This window comes from Dasypus novemcinctus, chromosome 16 (assembly GCF_030445035.2).
Source record: "Dasypus novemcinctus isolate mDasNov1 chromosome 16, mDasNov1.1.hap2, whole genome shotgun sequence".
NCBI classification, from domain to species: domain Eukaryota; kingdom Metazoa; phylum Chordata; class Mammalia; order Cingulata; family Dasypodidae; genus Dasypus; species Dasypus novemcinctus.
The window spans coordinates 57,949,667-57,974,567 of NC_080688.1; the positions used below are offsets into that span (position 1 = coordinate 57,949,667).

General features: G+C 36.1%; 1 protein-coding gene and 1 pseudogene across 1 annotated transcript in view; one reads left to right on the forward strand and one right to left on the reverse strand.

Moving 5' to 3' along the window:
- Window positions 1–24,901, forward strand: part of PIK3C3 (phosphatidylinositol 3-kinase catalytic subunit type 3) — a 195,244-nt gene that overhangs the window by 144,030 nt on the left and 26,313 nt on the right. Inside the window, exons 22-23 of the mRNA XM_058277607.2 lie at window positions 15,972–16,140; window positions 22,558–22,648. Coding sequence (XP_058133590.1) covers window positions 15,972–16,140; window positions 22,558–22,648 — 260 coding nt within the window. The remainder of the gene's footprint in view (window positions 1–15,971; window positions 16,141–22,557; window positions 22,649–24,901) is intronic.
- The window catches only part of LOC101412456 (STING ER exit protein pseudogene), a 131,846-nt pseudogene that overhangs the window by 66,387 nt on the left and 40,558 nt on the right, over window positions 1–24,901 (reverse strand).

Below are 24,901 nucleotides of genomic sequence, written 5' to 3' on the forward strand. Positions count from 1 at the left end.
TTTTGTCCAGTTTCATTGTGTCATTGATGGGGGAAGAGAGGAAGGAGACATTCAGATTTCATTTCACTTTGTCCCTGAGAAATTGTTGTAAATTTAGATGAGCAGAAAAGGATCAGACTAAGTACTCTAGGGGTATGTGAAGGAAAATGCATAGCTGCATGTAGAGAATTTTATAGTCTATACAAGAGTGATGTGTAAAAATACAAATATGAATCTCAGTGACTGATTTTTTTGCACATGCTTTATTTGGTTTTCGATAGTTAGCTTTTGCTGAAGTTTCTTCAGCTCTGCAGCAGAGGGCACTGTGTATCCACCACAAATGTAAAAGTCTGGAAGTTCCTTTGTGAGCATATTATCATGTAGCTAATTTTAGCGTTTTTTGAAGCAACTTGGGGAAAATGATGTTTCCTTTGTTAATTGAGCAGGAAGTTACAAAATTTAAGCTGTGACCTGGATTGGGGAAAATATGGATTTTTTTCCTGAGAGTGCCCTTAGAGAAACTTTTCAGAGGTTATTTAGGATTATCAATTGTGGTAGGTCTCATAACAAACATGGTAAATTTATCCTACTCTTTGGAAGAAGGTTTAATTTTCATTTTTATTCTTGCAGACTTGAAAGTGTAACTGAAAAGCATGTTCTTTACACATGGTATACAAACTTTATAACAATATATAAATCACTGATAAACTTAAATTAAGCTTGTTACCTGTACTAAGTGGAAAGTTATGACCCTATTAATCTTGAGTTATCCATTTGTATAGTGAGATGAAATCTCTTCTGATTTTCTGAGCATGTTAGTAAAGTAAATACCCTTTGAGTTTTTTGTCAGAAAGCTCATAGTAAAGAAAAATAATCATTCTTCAGTTTCTATGTGTTTATTCACATCCTTGTATTAATTCTGTGGAAATGTCTCACATAGCAGTCTATATGTCACGTTCTAAGGTTAAACTATTTAGGTTTAAAATTGCCCCCTCCACCATTGGGTAACCTTGAGCAAATTACCTGGTATCTGTGACTCTGTCTCTAATTCTGAGTGTGTAAATAAAAATAGAACCTCTTTCTTGGTGGTGTTGTGAGGGTTGCCCAGCACATAAACATTCCTTAAGGGTCAACTATTACGTTTTTGTTTGTTTACCACCATTATGTGAGACTGCCTTATGTAGCTGTTATTTGGAACCATAATTTTCAAGATAAGAACATTTCAATAATTTCTTTATCCCAGTCTCAAATCCATACTCCTTTAATTTACCACCTTTGCTAAGTTCTCCTTTGAGTGACTTTTCATTTTAATAGTACACAAAGATTTATAGAAGAGAAATTGTCAATTTGATCATTGACTTACCTAGAGGACTTGATAAAACACTTTGCTGAGCCTCAGCTTTTGAGTTTGATTCATTAGATATGGTAGGGGGCTGAGAGTTTGCTTTTATATCAAAGAAGACTATCCATAATACTTATTATTTATTACCCATAATTATTTTTAAAGATTTTTAAAAATTCTTCTCTGTATTAGTCTCTAAGGGAACAGAACCAAAAGGTGATAACTATAAATATGAGATTTATAAATGTGACTGTGGGGATGCACAAGTTCAAATTCTGTAAGGCAAGCTGCAAGCCAGGAACTCTGAGGAAGGTTTCAGTGAGTTCCCAGGAGAAGCTGTCTGTCTGAAGTAGAGATAGAAACTCACTCTCCTGACTGCTGATATCACCACTTCTTTTAAGATCTTCAACTGACTGGATGAGATGTCTCTCATTGCAGGCTCCTCAGTTAATTGTAAATGTGATCAGCCATCGATTCAATCAAATTACTGAGGCTTTAAGTCCACAAAATGTTCTCACAGTAACAACTAGGTCAATGCCCACTTGATAAAACAGCTGGGCACTGCCACCTGGCCAAGTTGACACATGAACCTAACCAACACATCCTCCTTTTAAAAACTGTTTTGAGGCTGGATTCTCTTCTTATACAAATATCATAATAGATTGAAAGAAGAAATTGAGCAGGGTCTTCAAAAAAGTAGATTGTGGATTGTAGGAAACAGCAGAAGAAAGATAGAAGTGGAGAATGCAGAAGTGTGAAAAAGGGAATGAGTACAATTTTGAGATTGGTCACCATTTATCAGTAAACAAAATGAAAATTTAAGACCTCTACTGTTAAATATTAATTTTAGTAATCTCTGTTTTCTTTAATCCAAGAACTACAATTATCTTGAGCTTACAACTTTAAAAATAACTTCATACCATTTACACAAATAATAGGAACATTTTATTAGCACTTCTTATTCCCTGTGTATTGCAACTCTGGGACAAGAGGAGGTAATTAGAGTCAAAAGAGCCAGTTTGTTTTATGTACATTAGCTCTTGAATGTTGAAGGTGATAGATTTGAATAGGACCAAACTCCCTAAACTTAATTAAACTTCTCTTTTAAATTTCATGAGCTGTATATTTTAAACCCTTATTAGTTTCATTTATAGAAGTTAACTTTTAAAAAGCTATTTCCTTTGGTACGTATGAGGATAAATTTCTTAAAGCCTTAATATCCTCTTTTCAAAATACATAACTTTTGAACTTGCAAAGCATAATATTGATTTCATTGTTAGATACTGAATTTTTTTATGCCTTATAATTAAGCAATAACGCTAGGCTTTGAAAGTCTTAATAATGTTGCATGGCTGACATTTGGATCCCAGTAATACGTGTAATGAAATGAAGGAACCTAGGGCTGGGTTTCCTATTAAAAACATGGAGCCCATTAAATAAACCAGGTATGATAGCTGATTCCATTTAATACTAGGATAGCATGCTTTATTAATGTTGTCAGTTTTGTCAAAGATTCAGATTGGTTATCTCTTCAAGAGCTGAATATCATTAGGAACTATTCTGATAGCAAAACAATGCATTTAAATAATTAAAACCATGGAAGGTATATCTGTAACTTTGATATTGTGAACCTCTCATATCTAAACCACTTGAAGGTGTAATGGTGTGTATCTAATAAGGTAGAAAATAAATGGAAACTCCACCATAGGAATAAATTGCAAAGACAAGTGCATACCCACTTGAACCGTAGGAGAGTAGAAGATATTGCTTTCCCAATGAATACTGGAGTTATCAAATTCCTTACTATAAAAATGGCGTCTGGCTTATTTTGAATCACAGATTTCCCTTGAGAATCTAGTGAAGTCTGCAGTCTCCCCCAAAATCAATTTTATGTTTAGAGACCACTGAAGCCCATTTTGTGGATTCTTTTCATGATTTCTAGATTAAGAACTATTAATCTGAAAAGTAGTTTTTCAGTTATGAGTGATCCATGAGCCTCTTTTAATTAGGGGGAAAATGTCTGTTGACGTAGTAAATGTTGCAGTCTTGTTTATGTACAAAATAAAACCTTTTTGTGCCTTTCTACACTTACATCACTGTAACATGAAAACATTTATAAATTAAATCAGTGTTACAAACTAGTAGAATTTAACATCATTAACATGACAGATGATGTAATATTGAAATTAAATTGCCACTTGCAGCATGAATATGGAACAGATTATAGTGTGACTGCTTTTACTCATGACGTGAAGATTTTTATACTACTTATTGAACTGCTTCAAAACCTCCATTTACTTGTTCAGGAGTCTATCATATAATTACAACATATACCTATGTCTGCTTCCATTCTGTTCTTATCAGCCTGCAACAATTAAATAGTATTGCTCTTTGATAACAAGCCATTCAAAAACCCTGGAATAACAGTACTTGTTGATATGGTGGCACCCAGATGATTCAGAATCTACTGACTGTATTATAGATCATGATGGAAAATAAGGCAAGATTAAAAACAAAATAGATTCTCATAAGAACTACTGGACTTCTAGAAGAAAAAATATCGACATTGCTAATAAAGGTTGTGTAGACTGTAAATGCAGAATTGAGCTACCATTGATAAAATAAGTGCGGAATAGACACACTAAGTAATTCTATAATGCTAGATATTTTCCTAGGTTTCAAAGCTATAGCAGAGATAAAAAGCAATAATGATTCTTTAAAAGTTTGTGTGCAGATGGACAAATTCTCAAAAACACACCAACTGTCCACATTGACATAAGAATAGAAGATCTCTACAGATCAATAACAAGTAAAGAGATTGAATCAGTCATCAAAAACTTCTGAAGAAAGAAAAGATGAAGACCAGAGGACTTCCCTGGTGAATTTTGAGTCCTTTATTATGTTCTTAAACTGGTCCACCCCTGTGGGTGTGAATCCTTTGCAAGTAGGATCTTAAGATGTGATCTACCTTGTATGGGTTGGGTCTTAATCCTCTTACTGGAGTCCTTTATAAACAGAGAACTAAAAAGCCACACACAGGAAAAAGGCCACAGAGAGGCCAGGAGAGACCAGCAGAGCTGCTAATTTATCCTGCCATATGAGAGAAGACTCCAGAAATGCCTGTAGCCACAGAAAGAAAAATCGGAGAGGCTTAGAGGTAGGCTGAAGGCTGGAATTAGTGGAGCTGCTTGAAGCTGAAGCAACAAATCCCAAATGAGAGGGGAGGGGTGAGCCATATGCCTGATCGCCCACAGCTGAGCTCGGGTAGAAAGTAAGCCTGGAAGAGAAGGCAGAAACCTGCCATTTTGCCTTGCCATATGGTAGGAGTCCAGGGTCACCAGCAGCCAACTTTTGGTGAGACAGCATCTCTAGTGATGCCTTGATTTGGACATTTTCACAGCCTCAGAACTGTTAAGCTTTTCATGTAATAAATTCCCAACCTATTACTGATATTTTGCATTGGCAGCCTTTAGCAAACCAAAATATTTACCAAACAGTCCAAGAATAATTAACACTAATCCTACTCAAACTCTTCGAAAACACTGAAGAGGAGGGAACATTGCCTAATTCATTCCCCTCATGCCAAAGCCAGATAAAGATACTACAAGGGAAAAAAAAAAGACAAATATCCCTTATGCAAATAGACATAAAAATCTTAAGCATAGTACTAGCAATATGAATCCAGCAGTACATTAAAAGAATTGTACATCATGATCAAGTGGTATTTATCCTAGATAAGCAAGAGTAGTTCAACATAAAATCAAATAATATACTACACCACATTAATAGAAGGGAAAATACCACGTGATCATCATAATTGATCAGAAGGCATTTGACAAAATCCAGTACCCCATCTTCATAAAAACACTCAGAAAACTAGAAACAGAAGGAAACTTCCTCAACACAATAAAGGGCATCCTTGAAAAATCCACAACTAACAACATAATGATGAAAGACTGACAGCATTCCCTCTAAGACAAGAATGCCTGCTGTCAGGATTGTTATTCAACAGCAAAATTGGAAAGGAAGAAGTAGAACTTCTCCTATTGTAGATGACAGGAATGATCCTATGTATAGAAAATACTGAAAATGCCACAACAAAACTACTAGAGCCAATAAATACAGCAAGTGGTGGAGTCCAAGATCAACATGAAAAAAATCAGTGTTTCTACATGCTAGCAATGAAAATCAAGGAATAAATTTAACCAGGATTTAAAGTACTTACACAGCAAAAACTTTAAAACATTACTGAAAGAAACCAAAGAAGGCCTAAATCAATAGAAGGACATTCCATGTATATTGATTGGAAGACTTGTTATAAGATACCAGTTGTACTTAAAGCAAATTACTAATTCAATGCAATCCCAGTCAAAATTTCAATAACCTTCTTTGCAGAAGCTTATCGTCAAATTTATATGGAAGAGTAAGGGGCCTCAAAAAGCCAAAGCCATCTTGAAAAAGAACAAAGCTTCCAAATTTTAAAATTTATTATAAAACAACAGTAATCAAAACAGCATGGTCCAGGCCCAAAAACAGATGACTAATGGAATTGAATTGAGAATTCAGAGATAAGCCCTCACATCTATGGCCAATTTGTGAATAGGGTGCCAAATCCAATTCAATGGAGAAAGAATAGTCTCCTCAATAAGTGGTGCTGGGAAAACTGAAGAGTCATGTGCAAAAGAATGAAGGTAGATTTCTATCTTATACCACATACTAAAGTCTACATAAAGAAGATAGATCAAAGACCTAAATATAAGAACCAAAACTAGATAGAACAGCTGAAGTTGAAAAGACAGAAGAAGAGATAGAGAAAAGATTGGGAAAATTTGAGCATGGGCTCAGGGAAATAAATGATAGAATGAAGCACACCAACATATATGTCATGGGAATACCAGAAGGAGAAGAGAAGGGAAAAGGGCAGAAAGCACATTTAATGAAATAATAAAAAAATTTCCCAACTCTTACGAAAGTCATGCATATACATATCAAAGAAATGCAACATACTGCAAACATCATAAATCCAAATAGACCTACTCCAGGACACATACTGTTTGGAATGTTAAATGCCAAAGATAAATAGAATTCTGAAAGCAGCAAGAGAAAAGCAATCCTACACTGTCTTAGTTTGCCAAAGTGCTGGCATTGCAAAGTACCAGAAATGGGTTGGCTTTTATAAAGGGGATTTATTTGGGGTAAAAGATGACAGTTCTGAGGCCATGAAATGCCCAAATCAAGGTACCATCAGAGATGCTTTCTCACCAGAGTGCCTCTGTGCTCTGTTGGTTCCAGACTCTGGGACCAGTGTCTTGGGGCTTCTCTGTTTTCCTCAGTCCTCTCTCTCACATGGCAGGATCAATATGGTGGTTTCATTTCTCTCTGTGTCTCTATTTATATCAAGCTCCAGTAAGACAGTGGAGACTCAATCTGAGTCATGCCTCATGTCTAATCAAGTGATCTAAAGTGAATCTAATATAATCAAAAGTTTCCACATCCATAGGACTAGATTAGTTTAAGTTACTGAAATAAAAACTGCCAACCAAGAATCCATTATCAATAAAACTGTCCAAAAATGAGTGAACTTATAATATCCACAGATAAACAGAAACTAAAAATTCCATAAACGAGGCCAACTCTACAAGAAATTCTAAAGGAAGTTTTGAAGCCTGAAGGGAAAAGACAGAGAAGCTTGGAGAGTGTAGAAATGAAGATTATCAGAAAGGTTAAGCAAAAGGGTAAAAAAGATAGACAAAAATAAGATACAACATGTGAAAGCCAAAGGATAAAATGAGAGAAAATGCTTTTAGAGTAATAACATTGAATGTTAATGGATTAAACTCCCCAATCAAAAGATATAGCCTAACAGAATCATTAAAAAATTATGAGCTATTTATATGCTGTCTATGAAAGACTCATCTTAGACCCAAGGAAACAAATAGACTGAAAGTGAATTGTTGGGAAAAGATATTTTGTGCAAACCATTACTGAAAAAGAGCAGGGGTAGCTATACTGATATTGGACAAAACAGACTTTAAATGCAAAAAATCTTGTAAGAGACAGAGAAGGCCACTATATATTAATAAAAGGGGCAATCCACCAGGAAGAAATAATCATAAATATCTATGCACCTAACCAGGTACCCCAAAATACATAAAGCAAACTCTGGAAAAACTGAAGGGAGAAATAGACTCCTCTACAATAATAATTGGAGACTTTAATATGCTATTCATATCAATAGAAGAACTAGATGGAATCTACAAGGAGTTGGAGAACCTGAACAATATGATAAATAAACTTGACCTAACAGACATTAACAGAACACTGTACCCCAAAACAATAGGGCATACATTATTCTCAAGTGCTCATGGATCTTTCTCCAAGGTAGAACACATGGTGGATGGCAAAACAGGTCTCAATAAATTTAAAAAGATTGAAATTACAGTGTACCTTCTCTGAACATAGTGGAATGAAGCTGGAAGTCAATAATAGGCAGGAAATTGGAAACTTTGCAAATATATGAAGACTAAACACAATCAGTGGGTCAAAGAAGAAACTGCAAAAGAAATTAATATCTTGAGACACATGAAAATGAGCACACAACTTATCAATACTTATGACAAAGGCAAGAGAGGGAAATTTATGGCCCTAAATGCCTATATTAAAGAAGAAGAAAGAGCTAGAATCAAAGACCTAACTGAACACCTGGAGAAAGTAGAAAAAGTAGAGCAAACTAATCCCAAAGCAAGCAGAAGGAAAGAAATAACTAAAAGTAGAAATAAGTGAAATTGAGAACAACAAAACAGTAGAGAAAATCAACAAAACCAAAAGCTGGTTCTTGGAGGAGATCAATAAAATCAGCAAACCCTTATCTAGATTAACAAAGGGAGAAAAAAGAGACTGCAAATTATGTGACTCAATAAAATCAGGAATGAAGGGGGGATATTACTATTAACCCTACAGAAATAAAAGAGGTCATAAAAGGATATTATGAAAAACTGTATACCAACAAATTAGACAACTCAGATGAAATGGACAAATTCTTAGAATTGCACAACCAACCTACACTGACTCTAGAAAAAATACAAGACCTCAACAGACCAATCACAGGAGACTGAATCAGTCATCAAAAATCTCCCAACAAAGATGGGAAGTGGCTGTGGCTAAATCATTTGAAAGGCCCTGGGTTCACATCCCTGTGTGTCCTTGTGAAGGCAGGCTTGCCCGCATGCCACGGAATGCCACCCAGCCTGCAAGCGCCACAGAGAGCCGACTCAGCAAGGTGACACAACAACAACAACAACAACAACAACAACAAAAAGACAAGTAAAAACACAAAAGAGCACACAGCAAATGGACACAGAGAGCAGACAAGCAAAGCTGCAAGGTGGGGGGGGGGGGGGTGAAAAAAAAAATCTCCCAACAAAGAAAAGCCCAGGATCATATGGCCCCATAGGTGAATTCTACCTGTCATTTAGAGGAGAAGCCTGCTCAAATTCTTCCAAGAAAATTGAAGAGGAGGGTGGAACTACCTCATTTTATGAAGCCAACCTAATACCAAAGCCAGGTAAAGACACAAGAATAGAAAATTACATACCAATCTCTCTAATGAATATAGATGAAAAAATTCTCAGCAAAATGTTCGCAAACAAATCCAACAGCATATTAAAAGAATTAAATACCACGATCAAGTGGGTTATATTCCTGGTATGCAAGGGGAGGGGAGTCAGCACTAGAAAATCGATGTACACCAGATTAACAAATCAAAGAAGAAACCACATATCTCAATTTAAACAGAAAAGACATTTGACAAAATACAGTACCCTTTATTGATTCAGATACTTAGATACGAACAGAAGGAAAATTCCTCAACATAACACAGAACATATATGAAAAACTCACGGCCAACATCATACTCAATCGTCAAAGGTTGAAAGCTTTCCCTCTAAGATTAGAAACTAGACAAGGATGCTCACTGTCACTACTGTTATTCAACATTGTCCCAAGTAATCAGGCAAGAAAAAGAAATAAAAGGCATTGAAATTGGAAAAGAAGAAATAAAACTCTCACAGATGACATGATCCTATATTTAGCAAATTATGAAATATCTAGGGAAAAGCTACTAGAGCTATTAAGTTCAGCAAAGTGGTGGGATACAATATCAATATGCAAAAATCAGCAATGTTTTCATACATAGTAATGAATAATCTGAGGATGAAATCAAGAAAAATATATTTACAGTAGCAACTAAAAGTATCAAATATCTAAGAATTAATATTAAGTTAACAAGGTGAGACACAATTTCATTCCTATTAGAATGGCCACTTAAAAAGGAAAACTACAAACAGTGGAGAGGATGTGGGGAATAAGGACGCTTATTCACTTTTCATGGGAATATAGACTGGAACAACTGCTGTGGAAAACTGTTTGCCAATTCCTAGGGAAGTTAAATATAGATTTACTATATGATCCAGCAGTAACACTACTAGTTTTATACCCAGAAGATCTGAGAGCAAAGACATGACAGAATGTCTATTAGACAGACATCAACAGACACGTGAATAGGCAATGTCCATAGTGACATTATTCATAGTCGCCAATAGATGGAAGCAACCCAGGAGTACATAAACCGAAAATGGATAAACAAAATTTGGTACACACATATAATGGAATATTATTCAGCTCTAAGAAGAAACTACATTATGAGGCATGTGACAAAATGGATGAACATGCAGAACATTATGTTGAGTGAAAGAAGACAGACACAAAAGAACAAATATTGTATGATTTCACTAATATGATCTAACTACAATGAGCAAACTCATGGAGTCAATAGCTAGAATAAAAGTTACCAGAAGATAGAATGAGGGAAGTGGATTTGGCTCAACAATAGAGTATCCGCCTACCATATGGGGGCCCAGGGTTCAAACCCAGGGCCTCCTGACCCATGTGGTAAACTGGCCCACGCACAATGCTGATGTGCGCAAGAAGTGCCCTGCCACGCAGAGGTGTCCTCCACGTAGGGGAGCCCCACGCGCAAGGAGTGCGCCCTGTGAAGAGAGCTGCCCTGTGCAAAAAAAGGCACAGCCTGCCCAGGAGTGGCGCCGCACACATGAAGAGCTGACGCAGGAAGATGATGCAACAACAACAAAAGACACGGATTCCTAGTGCCTCTGACAAGAATGCAAGCGGACACAGAAGAACACACAGTGAATGGACACAGAGAGCAGACAGGATGGGGGTGGGGAGGAAGGAGGCGAGAAATAAATTAAAAATACTTCTTTAAAAAAAAAAGCTAGAGAATGTACACTGAGGCTTAACTTGTACAGAATTCATAATAAAGATTATTTGTAAATGTTCGGAAATGGATAAAGATGACAGCACATATAGGGTTTGTAATTAGCAGCCCTAATATATGGGTATGATAGTGGTTGAAAGGGACAGTTTAAGGTCATACCACTAGAAGGTAGAAGGAAAGCTAAAAGATGAAACATGGGACTGTATAGTACAGTGGACCCTCTTGTGGACAATGACTATGGTTGATAGTACATATATAAGAATGTTTCTCTGTGAAACAGAACAAATGTATGTTAATGTTACAAGAAGTTGATAATAGGGTGGTTGGGCAAAAGTACAACTAAAAACCTAGGACTATAGGAAATAGTGATATATTAATATTCTTCCATCAATGGTGGGAAAAAAGGAAGTAGACTAAATGAAAGAAATCAGACACAAAGTGCTATACATTGTTTTACTCCACCTATACAAAAGGTAAATACCAATTAATTTATAGAGATGGAAATAGACCATCACTTATGTATGGGAGGAAAGGATAGAGGGATTGAGAGGTGACTATTAAGATGTAGGAATTTTTCTTTTTGAAGAAATGAAAATGCTCTAATATTTATTTCAGTGATGAATGCATGATTCTGTGGTTATACCAAAAGGCAATGATTATACTCTTTAGATAGATTGTATGGTTTATGAATATGTTTCAATAAGACTGATTTTTTTTTTTTCTAAGAACCAAAACTCAGACTCCTAGAAGAAAACTTAGGGATCTTGTGTTAGGCAGTGGTGTCATAGACTGTATACCATAAGCATGAGTAGTAAAGAAATAGATAAATGAGACTTCATCAAAATTAAAAACTTTCTTGAATAGGACTTTATCATGAAAGTAAAAAGACAACCTACAGAAATTACAGAACATATTTGGAACCTACAGAAAATACAGAAACTATCTGGAAACCACTTAGCTGATAAGGTTTTAATATCCAGAGAATATAAAGAAATCCTTCAATTCAACAAAAAGAGAAACATCCCAATTAAAAATTGGGCAGAAGACTCAAATAGACATTTCTCCAGAGCAGATGTACAGATGTACAAAAAGCACATGAGAAGATGCTCAACCTCATTAGCCATCAGGGAAATGCAAATAAAAACCACAATTTCAAAACCACTAGACTACCCACTATTGAAAACAGAAAAATATATGGAGAAACAGGAATGCTCTTTCACTGTTGACAGGAATATAAAGTGGTGCAGCCATGGTGGAAGACAATTTGGTGGTTTCTTGAAAAGTTAAGTATACAATTATCTATGACCTGACAATCTCAATTCTAGGTATACATACAAAAGAATGGAAGGCAGGGATTCAAACACATTTTTGTACAACAGTGTTCATAGAAGCAATGTGCACAATTGTCCAAAGATGGAAGCAACCCAAGTGTCTTTCAATGGATGAATGGATAAGCAAAATATGGTATATACCTAATGATGTGATATTTTTCAGCTGTAAAAGGAATGAAGTCCTGATAACATGCTACAACGTGGATTAACCTCTAATATGTTGAGTGAAATAAGCCTGCCATAAAAAGGACAAATAGTGTATGATCTCACTTACATGAAATAATTAGAATTAGCAAATTCACAGAGTCAGAAGCTGGTAATGGGAGTATTCGAAGAATACTTAATGCTTAAATTGGTACAGAGTTTCTCTTTGGGGTGATGGAAGAGTTTTGGTAATGGATGTTGATGACAGTAGCAACACATTTTGTATTTGAAAGGTTAAAGGGGAAATTTTAGGTTGTAAATATGTTGAGTAGAATAAAATTTAAAGAATAGTACTGTACAACACAGGGACCCTTCATATGAATTACCTTCAGTAGTAGTACAATTATAATAATATTCTTTCATCAGTTGTAACAAAGCTACCATATTAAATTGTACAGTATTAATAACAGAGAAAACTGTGAGAGTGGATAGTATATGGGGACTCTATTTTCTGCATGACTTCCTGTATACATAAAACTTCTCTTTTAAAAAATGTAAATATCATTCACCCACCCCCCAAAAAAAAGTTTGGATGGGGGAGAACGATAAGTAAATAGATTGATTATATGATTTGCTAAAGAGTTTGGTTGGTTTAGGTGAGATAGGAACCTCATAAATTCTTACTGATTTAAGTAGCCCAAGTATGAATTAGAAGAGCGATTTAGCTAAGCTTTTATTAATTTTGCTATATTTTTTGGATTAAAGACCATGTAGCAATTTGGTATTATTTATGAATTCCAAAAACAGATACTGGATTGTGTTTGTAAAATGGTCTGTTTCTCTGAACATATGAGATTGTATTAGATTCAGAGGTTTCACTTTTACTTGATTAAATTATGATTAAGGCTTCGATTGGGCCACGTCAGTAGAACGTTGAGTCCCTGCCCCCTTGGTGGGTGGGGACTGACAGAGAAAATGACACAGCAGAGGAGAAAGTTTGAATTTTGATGCTGGAGCCCCAGAAGGAAATACACAGGAGAAGAACACAGAGAAATAGAGACAGCTCCATAGACAAGGCAGAGACCCCAGGAAGAGAATGAGCCTGATAGTCTACAGCTGACTTTCTAAAAAGAGCAGCTGAGCCTGGAAAGAAATGAGTTCCGGGGAGAGAGACAAGCTTTATGCTAACCTACAGCTGAGAACCGAAGGAGCTGAGACCACGGAGCCTTAGGAGGAAGAGGAAGGCTGAACCTTTGCAAAGACTGGTAGCCATCTTGCTCCAAGACATGGCAACAGACTTTGGTGAGGGAAGTAACTTAAGCTTTATGGCCTTGTGACTGTAAATTTCTACCCCAAATAAATACACCTTATAAATGCCAACAGATTTCTGGTACTTTGCAACATACCCCTTTTTGCTGACTAATACAGACCATTTTTTTCACTTCTCTGTAGGTTCTTATCTATATTTAATTGTAATTCTCATCTCAGCTCCCCCCATTTGTCATTTACTATATTAGATACATCTAATTTTTTTTTTAAAATCAGTTCTTATGAGACATTGACCAGTTCTTGAATTTGAACAGGAGCATTTTTAATCTGGTATGAGTTAAAAAGAAAGAAAGAAATAGACAAGGAAATGATTTAGAATAATGGAGAACTTGTTTTCTGTAGAATAGTTACTTATTCTATAGCTAAATGATAATTTTAAACCTTTGGGTTGTCATTATAATGAATATTCATACATAAACTGTTATTTCTATTTACATATGAAGTCCATTTTCCAAATTTGGTACAAATTCTGTCAATTCCAGATAATTTGTAGTGTAGTTTTTCTTTACAGTTGTGTGAAAATTCTCAATATCATTATTTCCTAAAATTCAGACTTTTTTTTTTAACTGCTTGGCCTTTGCACATTTGAAGCTTCTCCTTATTTTCATAGTTAGTGTACTTTCCAACTTAATGTGTTGTTCAGTTTTTCCTTGAGAGAAGGATGCCAGATAGTTGTAAAAAGTGAGGTTGCTTATCCTTATTTATTTTACTAATTTCTGACACTTGTCCTCTTGGGTAAAATGTTCATGTAAATATCAATTTATTAAAAATATCCTTAAAATGATAGTTATTTATTTTGGAACAAAGCTCAGAATTAATGTTTTTTTAAGCAGGTATTTGAGGTATTTAAGATAAATATTTGTAAACAGCTCTAAACAACCTGGTTGCTAGATAAGTAGTATAAGCCCTGTCCAACACAATGATTTTTCTCCTATGACTTAGTGACATACTTCTAGAATCATGCACAGCTATAGGTGTAATCACTTGACTTAAGCTGTTTTAGTAAACGTGCTTAACATACCCATCTATATCTTAGTTGGAAATACTACTACTGTTACTAGAATTTTATCAGATACTATTTTAAATATTAAATATATTATCCCTTTTAATTCCATCTTACAAGTTTAGTTATCAGTTTTAAACTTTTTAGTTTAGGAAGTAAAATGTAGAGAGGCTGAGCAACTTTGTCACAGCAAATACCTGATGAAATGAGACATGAAGGTGTCCATTATACTCTAAGGCATGCCTGTACTTCATAGTGCTTGGTAGTGCATCACTGTTAATCTGGAACCTTGATGCCTTACAACCATAGTCAGTTATGTGCCACCATTGTTTTATATTTCCATTAGTGGCCTAATGATGGAGTATAAAGTTCACAGATAATAATCATAATGCTCAGGGAAAGAGGTAGACAGAAGGTATGAGCAACATCTTAATGGATAGAGTCAATGCATAATAATAACAGTATTTTTTAAGACTGTAGAAGTGTCCAAAAACTCAAAGCACTTCTCACAAAGGAAAGGTTTTGGTTGTTGGCCTTGGAGAAAGAATATAGGCTTCCCATATACACAGTGTAGAATAGGTTTCCACATAAAACGAACCATAATGTATTACAAGACAAACAAGTAGGCATATTACCTAGGGAGATTTTTGGTTGCCTTTTTAAGTAAATCCGTTCCTTCACTCAACAGTGAATGCCCAATTTATACCAGTAACTTTTCTGGAGCTGGGGATAAAGCAGTACACAAAACTGACAGATTCCTTTCTTGGTGAAGCTTAGATTGTAGGATCCTTGAGGTGACTTTCTGTGTTAAGACATGTCCTTACTTCATAACCTGCTTGTAAATCATAAGATGGTTTATGATTTCTGTGGCTAATCCTTCTATAAAATGATATATCCCATTTTTACACATTTATGAATTTAGATGATTGTGCTATGGTTTCTTTTAATGGGTATTGTGCGCAGCTGCATTCAGCTCTTGGCAGACATGAGTGTTGTGCTTGGTTCTTGGTTTCCTAGTCTGCCACTAGTGAGTAGCACAGATAAGTTGATAAATGGTTCAGTTGATGCTAATAACAATGTAATTAGAATTTTAAAATTTGGGAGGTTTTTTTTTTTTTAATAAGTTAAAGGAAAGATTAGTGTGTGGGATTTTAAATTAATGGTCTACTACATGAAGGTTAGTTTACATTTAACATGAGAAATTTGCTACAAGATACTGATTTCTGCTAATACCTTAAAAAGTAGTCTAGGCTTTGGCTGTCTTTGATTCTGCAGCTCTAGAATGAGGATTTAAATTTTAAAATTAATATTACAATGGGATACTTTTATGGATAGCTTTGTCTGAATGGAAGTAAGTTAAAGGGAACTAAAATACCCTCTGAAGACCACTCCAAGTCTGAAGTTAGAGAATCAAGCATTTTAATAGGCTTCATCATGAACTAATATTCTTTATGAAGAGTTACTGCTTATAAACCTATTTTATGGCATATACCCCTCCTAGTGAGAAATGATAATTTGGAAACAAATGAGTTTCTTGTCAACCTATAGGCAAACTCTTCCACATAGACTTTGGATATATTTTGGGTCGTGATCCGAAGCCTCTTCCTCCTCCAATGAAGCTGAATAAAGAAATGGTAGAAGGCATGGGAGGCACACAGAGTGAGCAGTACCAAGAATTCCGTAAACAGTGTTACACGGCTTTTCTCCACCTTCGAAGGTAAGTCGATTTGTTTGCTATAGAGATGTTTGGTAAATTCACTTCATAGAGAAGAGGAGTTTTCAGAGGTATGCATTCCTTAGCATTACTCTTTTTCAATGACATAGGCAACAATATTTCTTAAATATATTTGCTGTCTATTTTGATAAAGAGTGATATCAAAGGATAGTGACAAAACTTTGCTTTTCTACTAATTATCTGATTGCTCAATACCACCAAATGGGAAGCTGGCATTGCACAACATTGGATAAAGATAGGTTTCAAAATCAGTGGGTTGACATCATTTTAGTAAAGTGGGCTCAATGTACTTCTGAAAGTCCTGGGATAGAGTAAAGATAGAAGCTTTATACTATCCCAGTCCCCCTGAAACCAGTTTTGGAGGATTATACTCTGTGACATTATGTTCTTTTCCTTCTCCCTGGCTGACTTCCCACTTCTTCAAAGAATGAACACTTTAACTTAAAGTGAAATTAACTCATTTGTTTTTATTTTTCAGCACTTTATCAGCCTCAGTCTTGGTTGCACTTCAGGAGGGAGGAGGAAACATTCAGTAAGACTGAATAGCAATATAGCCTCAAGAAAAAAAACACATTAAAATATTTATCAAATTCAGGACACAGCTCTGATCCTAAATGTCTGATCATTTGACCTACGACTATTTGCAACATGAATATCGTTAGACCAGTAGGAAATTCCAGTGTAGGTTACTTACATGCCTGTTGAAGGTAAAACACATAGCCAGTAGGCAGTGAGTTGCCTGTGCACATGGGCTTTGTCTCATTTGTCTTTGTAACCTCAGGACCACATGTAGCATTTGAATATTTGGAATTCAGACTTTCCATGTATGTTTTATTGAATGAGAACTATCAGTATTTATATGAGAACTCCCAGAGTTTCTGATTTATATATTAATCAGTTTCATCTTTTTTTTCAGTTTGTTTTGTTTTGTTGTGGTTTTTTTTTGTTTTATTTATAGTTTCATCTTTGTAATGACTAAATAGGCCTTCATTGTTAACTCAGTTTCTACCATGTGTCACAAACCCTTAAATATGCATTTTACAGAGGATTTTATTACTTATTCTGCTACCCATTATTCTTTGGGTAGCAGAATGGCTCGGTTTTACTTTCCAGAAATGCTTAAAGTATAATGAGATGAACCCTATGCTCTTTCAATTTGTCTGGTGATGAGAGATGAGAGTTCTACTTTAATATCTTAGGATTTTATTTTAAAATATTCAAAGCCTATAGAAAACTGGATGGGGCTGTAGAGATTTCAGTGAGGATGCAGACAAGATGATATGAAAAGATAGCTTAGAGAAATATCAAAAATGCTCTGTCTTGATGAAAGCAGAAGGAAGACAATATGCTTTATAAACTGTCTTTGATAATGGATTAGTTGCAATTCAGTAGACTGAGAAAACAGTTTATTAAGGGAGAGCCTAAGTTAACATTCTTTACTATAGAGAAACACACACACAAAGGAATTGAAATAATTTTATGCAGAGTTTTTATAGAAACTTTTTTAATGTTAAAAATTTCACTGTACTTCATTTAAGATGAGCTGGACCTTCATATTTTAATCAACGTTTATTTTTTAATGTTGTATATTAAAATATGGTTCGGTTAGTAAAAATTACCTGTAAGAATCTGATACTCAAAAACTTGTTTGAAACAAAGGTTTTTTTTCCCACATTTTATTGAGTTTTGACCAAATATTTTCTTTCCATGTTTTTTTGTTGTTGTTGATTGCTAATCATTTCTCCAACAAGACATCTTTGAATAACACCCTCATTGATAACTTCAAGTCCTGTCATCCTGTCACCATATATAATCTACCTCACTTTTATCTTTTCCCAGCAGATTTTATGGTCCAAAACTATAATTGCCCTTTTTGACCCCTCCCATGAAACTTTCTCCTTAAGCATTTTCTTCCAGTCTTATAATTTCATTTGTCTAAGCTTGGTCAGAACTCTGTCATGCCTACAGTGCAACAGCTTTATGTTAGTTGAAGACAATCCGTACAAATGTGGTGGTGTCTCCTTCTAAATCAGTGGTTCTTAACCAGAGGCCATTTAACACTCTTACCCTCCCCCACACACCCCGACACCCCAGGGCACATCAGCCAATGTTGGAAACCTCTTTGGGTTCTCCTAAACATTGTATCATTGTCCTGTTTCTCCATTCTCCTTCACAGCTAAACCACTTTAAAAATTTCTCTTCTTATTGATCCATTTACTTGCTATATTAGTCACCCAAAGGGGTGCTGATGCAAAGTACCAGAAGTCTTTGGCTTTTATAAAGAATATTTTTGAGGGTAAAAGCTTACAGTTACAAGGCCCTAAAGAGTCCAACTGAAGTATACTTCCTCACCCAAAGTCTATTGCCAAATGTTGAAGCAAGATGACTGGTGACCTCTGAGAGGGTTCTTTTCTCTTCCCTTTAAGGTTTTGTGATCCCAGCTCCTTCTGATCTCAGCTATAGGCTGGTATTGGGCCCATCTTTCTTCCTCGGACTTTTGCTGTGTCTATAGAGCTATCTCTCTTCCTCTATGTATCATCTCTGTGTAAGAGTGTTTTATATCCCCACCAAGGGAGCAGGGACCCTACCCTGCACACCCTAATGACATGGTTTAATCAAAGCCCTAATCTTGATTTAATCAAGTAAATTAAAACCTTTGAATTTAAATCAAAGGGTATCTTGTCCAGAGAACAGACCAGTTTATAAACATAATATCTTTTTGGAATTCATAAATAATATCAAACTGCTACACTTACCTCTTTCTCTCTTTGGTTTTTTCAAATAATGCTTCCTTTCCTACTCTGCTATTGAAACTAATTTTATCAAGAACAGTTACCTATATACCAAATCCAGGGGTCTCTTTTGCTTCAAAGCAGCATGTGACACATTTAATTACCCCCCTTGCTCCTGAAAATCTTTCTTAGATCTGGTGTAACTCACCTCATGTTTTCCTTTTGCCTCACTGATTTGCTCCTGTCATTTTTAATGATTACTCCTTTCTTCCAACCTCTAAGTATTGACTTATCTAGAGGCTCCATGATCATTACACAGACTTTAAGTTCTAGATCTTTTTTTTCCTCTAAGCTCTCTCCTTAAGCATTTTCACCCAGTCTTATTACTTATTAATAGGATCCACATACACTGGTGGCTTTCAACCTAATAACACCAGCCCTGATCTCTCCTCTGAAATATATCTAACTGCCTACTTGACATCTGCACTAGGAGTCTAATAGGAATCTCAAACTCAGTGTGTCCAAAACAGAATTACTGATTCCCTGCCATATATTCTGTTCTTCCTTTGTTTATTCTTTCCTGTTTTGGTGAATAACAGTAGTATCTTATTACTTAGGCTAAATCCTTGCTGACACTCAATTCCTCTACCCTCCCTCCCCACCCCCCAATGAAAACATCAGTCCATTCCACCTCCTAAATATATCTTGTTAGATAATTTCCGTGGTGTTTCTTCTCTACCTGGACAACTGTGAAGTGGTTTCCCTACCTCCATTCTTATTCTACCACAGAATGACTTTGAAAATATATTATTAGAGTGTCACTTCTTTCTTTGAATTCCGTTGCTTCCCAGTGCATTTAAATAAAATCCTACCTCCTTAAAATGGCTCTCTTTCATCCCACCCCATCAATCTCTAGTCCATTTCCCTGTTCATTTGTTTTTTCCTTTTTAGTCTTTATCACTTAACCAGGCACGAAATTACCTTGTTTATCAGTTTATTGCCTGAGTCCACACTTTCTAAGAAGATAGGCTTCATGAATGTAAGGGCCTTATTTGTATAATTCACCAGTGTATCTCTAGTATCTATAACAGTATATATATAGTGAATATTCAATAAGTATTTGTTGACTGGCTAGATAAAATTTTTATATGAGTAAGGAAATGAGTAAGTTATTTAAAGCTAGGTTAAAGCTTTTTAGCTATTATCATACTTCTTTATTTAAGAGTATAAATGGCTTAGCGCTTCATGTGATTACATGGATAGCAAGGTGGAAGTTATAGTTTCTCCTGATTTTCATGGACAATATAAAACTTGAAAATGATGATAAAATGGATAATTTGAAGCTCTTATGGATAGTCATTTTTGGCTGCAAGGCCCATTATTATTACAGTTCAAACATTATTATGATTTCACTTAGCAGTTTTCATCCAAAGGATTAATTTGTGATACATGAGTTTGCCTCTTAGTGCCTTGACTGTGTAAATCGTTTCTTAAAAGTCATTACTAATTCACTGTTGAGAATTTCCTGAGTGCAGGCATTATTATATATGATGTAGTTTCTCTCTTTCCCCAAGAAATAAAGTTTAAATCAAATCTATGTCTAACATTCAAATTGTACTGTCTTCTCCAACAACTCTTTTTTCCAGGTGTAGATTTAATCTCTGCATATATGAGATTATACCATGTTTGCAAAAAGTAAAGTATAGTTGAGAGAGATATGTAGTGTCAGAATAGGTGCTATTAAAATGGTAGAGGGTCCTACCTTTGACAACTATCATCCATCCCTAAAGAAAACTATGCCCAGAATAGAGACCCAACAGATAATCTATTATTCTGAGGATTTGCATTGTTTAATACCACTAAAACTCCACTGAGGGAAGCGGATTTGGCCCAATGGATGGGGCGTCCATCTACCATATGGGAGGTCCAAGGTTCAAACCCAGGGCCTCCTGACCCATGTGATAAGCTGGCCCATGCACAGTGCTGATGCGCGCAAAGAGTGCCCCACGCAGGGGTGTGCCGTAAGGAGAGCTGCCCAATGCAAAAAAAAGTGCAGCCTGCCCAGGAATGCCGCCGCACACATGGAGAGCTGACCCAGCAAGATGATGCAACAAAAAGAGACACAAATTCCTACAGAAGAACACACAGCGAATGGACATAGAAAGCAGATAGCTGGGGGTGGGGGTTGGGAGGGAGAGAAATGAATAAAAAATCTTAAAAAAAAAAAACTCCATTGAGCTAGAAAAACTAGAGACCCCTTTATTTGTAAGCTAAAGGGAAGAGGAAAACCTAGGTAGAAAAGTGTTTCTCCCTAAGATAGAACACAGCTGCTTACACTATCCACTCCATACAGCCCTTTAGAGCAGAAGCAGCCTTCTTCATATGTTTAGGATAAAGAGAAGCCTAAGAGAAAGACCTTACTTTCTCCTGATAGGAAACAGCATTATCCCTTATAATACAGCTGTAGGTAAAGAAAAGTACACCAGTCACATGAACTCTGTTTAAACTTTGCCCCCCAAAATATGGACCAAATATAGTGTCCTGGAATTTGGCCGTATCATACTAGCCCTTCCTTTTAAGAGAAGTTGGATTCAGGCAAAAACAGGAAAAGGGACCTTTTTCCTATGCTTTTAAAGTAAGAGTTTTAAAGTTTTTAAATAGTTTTAAGTAATAGTTTAAGTAGTTTGCTTTTTTTATGTTATAGATATTTAGATAGATGGCTGGGATAAAGATTCTTCATCACCTAAATCCTGATCTTCATCCCCTGGAGAAGACATTGTAAGGCACTTAGGTTGACCCTTTTACAAAGGCCAACTAAAAACCACCTTCATTGCCAAAGGAACCAAGGCTTCCTTTATTCACATCTAACCCCAAAAGTCAAACCTGAATCTCCTCCTTCCACTTCAAGAGCCATCCATAACATAACTGCCCAAGACCAGAGTATTCTGGAACAGGAGGTGGAGTATGCCCAGTGTCAACTTCCTTATACCTTTCCCCACAGGGCGTACTGTGGAAACAAACATCTGGAACAGTAACACTGTTTTTCCTTTTGGGGGAAAGTAGGAGAGTTTAGGGGTTGATGAGAATAAAATTTTAGTTACTGTTAAGAAGCCACTATGGCCCCTCCCCAAAGATACTTTTAATGTAGAATGTAGGTATTTTTTCCTCCATCTAGGACTGCTTATATCCAGTCACTGTAGTTCCCAAAGTTGTGAATAGTATCACCAGAGGATACTCAGAATGATTAGAAGGATTACATTATTTCCCTTTTATCTAGTTATCCATATCTCACTGAGGTCCTTTTAAGATAGAAGATTCTTGTCATTTTCTGGCAAAGACAGTTCTTCATTGATTAGATATAAAGTGGATTCTCCTCAGACCCTTCTAAAAGAAATACATTTACTAAAGAATGGAAAGAATGTCATTATTAGATAGTTGCTCTAAAAGTTTGTTCCATAGTATGGGACCTGGAAATGGTATTAAATTATATTAAGATAAAGAATACGATTTTTTTCAAGGCTTGCTTTTTATTCAGATAGTGGATTAAGAGTGTCACATTCTATTTTCCACTGGAGTAATAATCATAAAGACCCAAGGAGTGTTCTTGATATGAAAAAGAAATGGTGAATTCTAACTGAGTATTTTTTTCTTTTCTGCTTTTCTGTAGGTATTCTAATCTGATTTTGAACTTGTTTTCCTTGATGGTAGATGCAAACATTCCAGATATTGCTCTTGAACCAGATAAAACTGTGAAAAAGGTAATTTTTATGCATTCATATTTAAAAGAGACTAAGGTTTCAGTAACTCATTTCTCCTTGTAGTCAGAGCTGCTAGAGTCTTAAGTAATGTAAATTTAATTTGGCAAAATCTTAGGTGTTCTTGGCATATGGCATTGGTCACATCATAGAACTCAGACTATTCATAACCATACTTGACTGAGAGAAACTTTCATACTTTTTTTTTCCACTTGCCAAAATACAACTACCTTCCAAGTCATTTGCTGCTAGTTCTCCTTCCCCATTGATATCCACAAGCATATGATAGGTCATTATATCTGAAAAGACAGCTTGTAACCCTTGACTTTTTTCTTGAAAAGTTTATCTCATCCTTTAATATTCCAGGTGGGATACCTCACTGCTGGCATATCAAGTCTAAGTATGCTAAGGCTCAAAAACAAACACTGTACGTTTTATACATAAGATAAAACAGCCATTCTTTGGCCTTCACATCCATACCCTCAGTTACAGACATTTTTTAAATATGTCATAAGAAAAGAACAAAGGGGAAGGGATGTGGCTCAAGCAGTTGAGCACTTGCTTCCCACATGGGAGGTCCTAGGTTCGGTTCTCAGTGCCTCCTTAAAACAAAAGCAAACAAAAAAATCAACTCAGGGGAACCAGTGTGGCCCAGTGGTTGAGCGCTAGCTACCCACTTATGAGGTCCCAGGTTCAACCTCTGGCCCCAGAACCTCAAAAGAAAAAAAAAAATAGAACAAAGGAAAGCCATGTAGATGAACTGTTATTCAGAGCTATTTTACCTTGATTTCTTGTAGATACGTAGGGAAGGGGAGTTTTAAGGTTTTTGTCTGATTTAGTATCTATTTGTCTTATTTGGTGGAGATTGTATGTAGAGCATTTTATTCACCCAATGTTAACATAATTTGATCTTTTTTTTTAAGATTTACTTTTTTAAAAATTTCTCTCCCTTTCCCCCTCCCACCCCCAGTTGTCTGCTCTCTGTGTCCATTCGCTGTGTGTTCTTCTGTGACCGTTTCTATCCTTATCAGCGGCACTGGGAATCTGTGTCTCTTTTTGTTGCTTCATCTTGTTGTGTCAGCTCTCCATGAGTGCAGCAGCATTCTTGGGCAGGCTGCACTTTGTTTAGCGCTGGGCGGCTCTCCTTACGGAGCGCACTCCTTGCATGTGGGGCTCCCCTGCACATGGACACCCCTGCATGGCATGGCACTCCTTGCGCATATCAGCACTGTGCATGGGCCAGCTCCAGACGGGTCAAGAAGGCCCGGTTTGAACCGCGGACATCCCATGTGGTAGGCGGACGCCCTATCCATTGGGCCAAGTCTGCTTCTGATAGTTTGATCTTAAATATCAATGTGATTATCAGTATTGTAGTTCAGTAAAAGATAGTGCAGACTATTAACTTCATATAATGATAAAATTAATTGAAGGACAGTAGCAGTCTCAGAGGTGGAGTTCTCTGGTGCTTGAAAATAATAACCAGTTCCAAAAAGTCCTAAGTTATGACTAAACATTATTAGATATCTCGTGCATTTAACAGTTACATGACTAATTAATTTCTTTTTCCTGTTCTATAAATTTTTTAAAAACAATAACAGAGACTTTAAATTCTTTAACCATTTAAGAAAAGTATCTTCCTTTTGCATTCCATTGTTTTACCCAGCCAGCACTGTTTCAATAAATTCCTTTTCCTCCCCCAAAGAAAGTATAGTTATCCTTCTGGTATATCATATTTTCTGTCATTTTATTATTTTTTTCATTCACTAAAGCTTATCCATTAAGAAATATAACTGATAAAAATTTCCTTAGTGTATTAGTCAGCCAAAGGGGTGCTGATGGAAAATATCAGAAATTGGTTGGTTTTTATAAAGGGTAGGAGCTTACAGATACCAGGCCATAAAGCAAAAGTTACTTCCCTCACCAAAATCTATTTGGAGCAAGATGGCTGCCAATGTCTGTGAGGGTTCAGGCTTCCTGGGTTCCTATGTTCCTGGGGCTTGCTTTTCTCTGGGTTCAAGGTTCCTTTCTTCCTGGGGCTTGCTTCTCTTTCCTTTACATGCTGACTTCCCAGAGCTCCAGCTTAAGTCTCCAGCATCAAACTCCAACATCAAAACTCCAACATCAGAAAACCTGCAATTCTGTCCTCTGCCATGCCTTTTATCTGTGAATCCCCACCCACCAAGGGGCGGGGACTTAATGCCCTAATGACGTGGCCCGATTAAAGCCCTAATCATAACTCAATCAGGCCCAGCTACA